At 42.6% G+C, this 4,678-nt stretch overlaps 1 protein-coding gene across 1 annotated transcript; it reads left to right on the plus strand.

The window, feature by feature from the left end:
• The first annotated feature begins 486 nt into the window (after positions 1-486).
• LOC140815571 (uncharacterized) lies at positions 487-951 on the plus strand. Its single transcript, XM_073174649.1, has one exon. It carries the CDS (start codon positions 487-489, stop codon positions 949-951), a length of 465 nt encoding a protein of 154 aa, XP_073030750.1.
• Positions 952-4,678: the final 3,727 nt, after the last annotated feature.

Here is a 4,678-nt window from a genome sequence, read left to right on the forward strand (position 1 = left end):
GGAAACATCTCTAGGCCACACAAATTACCACTGACAAATGTTTTGGAGGTGGAACTTTTTGACGTTTGGGGTATAGACTTCATGGGACCTTTTCCTCCTTCTTTTGGTAATTCTTATATTTTATTAGCTGTTGATTATGTGTCGAAATGGGTGGAAGCAATCGCCACCAATACGAATGACTCTCATGTTGTAGCGAAATTTGTGCAAAAGAACATCTTCACAAGGTTTGGAACACCGAGAGCCATAATAAGTGACGAAGGTACGCATTTTTGCAATAGAATTTTCAACTCACTTTTGGCTAAATACAATGTGAAGCACAAGGTGGCACTAGCATATCATCCTCAGTCGAATGGACAAGCTGAAGTATCCAACCGGGAAATCAAGCAAATACTGGAAAAGACTGTCAACACCAACCGGCGGGATTGGGCTATGAAGTTGGATGATGCGTTATGGGCTTATCGGACTGCATTCAAGACGCCTATTGGGATGTCTCCCTATAGGCTAGTATTTGGGAAAGCATGTCATTTGCCGTTGAAGTTGGAGCATAGAGCATTTTGGGCTGTGAAGAAATTAAATTTTGCTTTCAAAGCTTCTGGCGACGTTAGAAAACTGCAATTGAGGGAGATGGATGAATTCCGAAATGACGCATATGAGAATGCCAAGATCTACAAAGAGCAAAATAAGAAGTGGCATGACAAAATTATTGTCCGAAGGGAGCTCAAACCAGGACAACAAGTACTATTGTTCAACTCTCGTCTGAAGTTGTTCCCTGGTAAGCTAAAGTCGCGTTGGTCAGGGCCATTTGTTGTGGAAACGGTGTCTCCTTATGGGGCCATCGAGCTAAAGTGCAATGATGGGAGAACCTTCAAGGTGAACGGACAGCGGGTTAAGCCGTACTATGGGACTAAAGTAAGTAATATCGACAGTGTCAAGTTGAGCGAACCAAACTGATCAGACTGGTGACAGTCGGGCTGACGACGTTAAACCAAGCGCTGTGTGGGAGGCAACCCGCATTTATTTATTTTCGCATTCGTTCTGCTTTATTATTTTATTTCAATTTCTTAGTTAATATTTTTAATTTTCTCTATTTAAGTATTAATTTGAATCGTTTTATTTTTGCAGGTTATTTATTTTTTTAAAAAAAAGGGCGAAGGGACAACAACATGCGCGACACCGCGCAACATCGCACGCGGCAGCGTGCTATTAATCGGTGGGCAGGGACAGCAGCATGCGCGCCACCGCGCCAACTCTCGCGCAACCGCGCGCACTCCATCAACAACAAAGAACAGAAGCCCGCGCGCCCCAACGCGAGTTCTCGCGCGACCGCGCACACCTCATTATCAAAGAAGACCCGAGGAACGCGCGCGGCCGCGCCACATCATGCGCGACCGCGCACGCTCAATTATTCGTAGAAGACAGAAGCAGTGCGCGGCCGCGCCACTTCTCGCGCGACCGCGCGCGTCGCCTCCCTACCCTTCCTATAAAACCCTACATCCCAATTTTCCCCCTAAAATTCTCTCCCACAACAAACACAGCCGCCTCCCCCATCATTCTCCTCTGCAAAAATTCATCCCCCTTACTCTCTTCTCCAAATTCTCCCCTCCTCAAGCACTCACTCTCTCAAAACTCTCCTTCACCAAAAAAATCTCCTCTATCAAAGTTCTCTACAACCACAACACCACCACACCTCCACCAGATCCTCCGCTGCCGCTGCTCCTCCATGCCGCCGACAGCAGCCGTCGCCGCCGCCGTTCAGGCAAGCCGCCGCCACTTGCTACCACCGAGCGTCATCTCCGGTTAATTTTTTACACTCAAGGGTACCGTTTCTTTTACGGTTATCATTTGGGGATATCTTTCAAATTTTAAGCAATTGTTGGTGGGTTTGTGTCTATATTGTTGATTATAAGTGTGGATAGTGTTCATAATCATGCCGCCTAGAAAGAGATCAAAGGATATGGCTTCCTCGTCTCGTTCCTACGATGCTCATAAATTTTGGAACGAGGAAGCCTTTCGGGTATATGAGAGCACCATGTCTCGATCTATTATTAATGAAAGAGGGCTAGATATGAGCAATCTTGACTGTGAAATAATTGAGGAAGTTGTGCGAAGGGGATGGGTATATATAGCACAGTCACCGTCGGATGCAGTTATACCCGTAGTCCGAGAATTCTATGCTAATTTGAGAATCAAGCACGAGGAATACGAAGTTCTGGTACGAGGGTAATTGGTCTATTTCGATTCGGCAACCATTAATGATATTTACAATCTGGATAGTTTTGAAAATGACGAATATACTGCGTTGATTACTGGAAATGTTGATTACGATGAGATTATCAGGAGCCTATGCGTCGAGGGTGCAGAGTGGCGCTTGAATCAGGGCTCCCCAGTTACTCTGAAGAAATCTGATTTACGCCGAGACCCACGCAGTTGGGCATCTTTTATTCTCTCACGGATCACGCCCTCCTCACATCAAACTGAAATTACAAAGGATAAAGTGGCGTTGATTTATGCCATCATGACTGGGAAAACCGTGGATCTTGGGAAGCTCATTCACAGTTATATCAGGCGTGCTGTTACGGGACTCATGACCGTCAGCCTCCCTTGTGCACATACTATCACTACCCTATGTCTTCATGCCGGTGTGCAATGGGGCGCCGATGAACAGGTTTTGAAAGCCAAGGGCCCAATCACGTTATATGAAGCAGACCATTTGCGCTTTGGGAGCGAAATAGAACGACAAGTGGCTAGGGCAGATTACAACTTGAGGGCCAGACAACGCCAACCACCACCACCACCATCGATCCCTCGTTCCAGTTTGCGAGATAGGATGTTCCGAATTGAACAGGATATGCAGGAGCAACGCAGAGAGCTGGCCGAACACCGACACACTACTGGTATTTTCATGTCTTTTATGATGGACTTTACATCGGTGCTCTCCCAGCGTTTTCCACCCATGGGACCCGAGGATGCTCCCTTTCCACCACATCCAATGTGGCCACCACAGTACCCACCACCAAATTTATCATCGCCACAGCCCATGGACGATGATGCTGACGATACTGGGAACGACGACTCGAGCCCCGAGTTTTGACACTCGGGAGCGAGGTATGTGTTGTCATGTTCTTTATTGTTATACATTGAGGACAATGCATACTTTAAGTTTTGGGGGGGGGGGGGGGTAAAAAAAAATTCCTGATAGAATTTTTCCTGTTTTTTTTAGTTTTATTGCTCAGTAGTTTAATTCTGTTTTTTTTAGTTTTTATTTGCTTTTTTCATTCTATATTTGTTAGGAAAAGTCATGGATAAGAAAAATGTGTGGCCGATGATGAAAATTGAATTGTGGTTCTGAAGTTTATATGTGTTCATGATAACTTAGGAGTCACAAATATTTTGCACTCTCGTGTTTATTGATACTATTGTTGCTCAGAGACAAGTTGTATGCCTATGATGCTAAATAGACGACGGATATCTGATTCTTGGTAATTCTTGCATGACACTGATTGACACTTTCACAAACATAGAAATGATCTAGGCAGTTTTTCACAATATCTTTGGGACAGTGTTCTTTGTTTACTGTCAATTGTAGCCCTTTGAGCCTCGAAGTTTTTGAGATGCTTAAGAGTTCTTTTGTACATGCCTTGTATATCAATTTTTTTGTTGAACAAATGCATATGATTAGTTGGTATGAGATGATTAATGGATTGACGGTAATCTAGAACTTGTTTGAGCACTTTTCGAGGCGAAATACGGATAATATGTGACATATGAATGATTTAGGCGATCTTTGAAACCGTTGAGCCTTCGAGCCTACCAAATGAACATGAAATTTCCCTAGTGTCCCATTTTGAGCATACTAAAAAATCAAGTGGTGTGTGTCAATGACATACAATTAGCCCCCACTTGTATCTATTTTATATTCCACAGCAACTACCAAATGAAGCTTATACACTTATTTTCCTACCTGATTTTGAGAGAAATAAATTCATTGGTGTTGTAATGATTCAAATGCTCCTTGAAGAGAAAAAGAAAAAGATAAAGTGTGCAAAAAAGAGTTGGCAAAGAAAGAGGAAGAAAAACAATGAAAAGAAACACACAAAAGTGGTGAAAAAGAAAAAAAATTTGGAAAATGGAGGATATGATTGGGAAAAAAACAATAAAGAGATGGTGAATGAAATGATAGTTAAAATGATGAAGATTTGATTATTTCTCTCAAATTTTGATTTCCATACCTTTATTGTAGCCATGAGCCGTAGCCTAACGTTACAAGCCTGCAAGACCTATTAACCTTGTCATATTTATCCAATATACTAGTGGAGAAAAGATGTTCAAGTCAAGCCTATGGATACCAGAAAAACGTTGTCAACAAGTATAAACTTTAATCACTTGCATGCAAGCATCTCACGGTGTGATTTCATCTTTGGTATATTTCTGTTGAATATTTATTGAGCCAATTAAACACCAATAAAGTCCTTTGTGATCTATGAATGTGAATATGAATGTGAATTTGTATTTTAATGAAGTGTGAGCTGCACTGAGCTGATGGTTTCTTGAGTTTGTAAGGCGAATGGGTATGACAACTCTATTTAAGCATTCGACTGAGTAAATGAACATTGACATATCACACACACACGTGACTCTTGGGAAATCGTGAATTACATGAAATTAGACAAGTCGGAGG

This window comes from Primulina eburnea, chromosome 15, assembly GCF_022965805.1.
Source record: "Primulina eburnea isolate SZY01 chromosome 15, ASM2296580v1, whole genome shotgun sequence".
In the NCBI taxonomy this organism is placed as follows: domain Eukaryota; kingdom Viridiplantae; phylum Streptophyta; class Magnoliopsida; order Lamiales; family Gesneriaceae; genus Primulina; species Primulina eburnea.

Bases quoted from the DNA above. Each gene is read 5' to 3' on its own strand.
- LOC140815571 (XM_073174649.1), top strand. From the start codon at position 487: ATGTCTCCCTATAGGCTAGTATTTGGGAAAGCATGTCATTTGCCGTTG.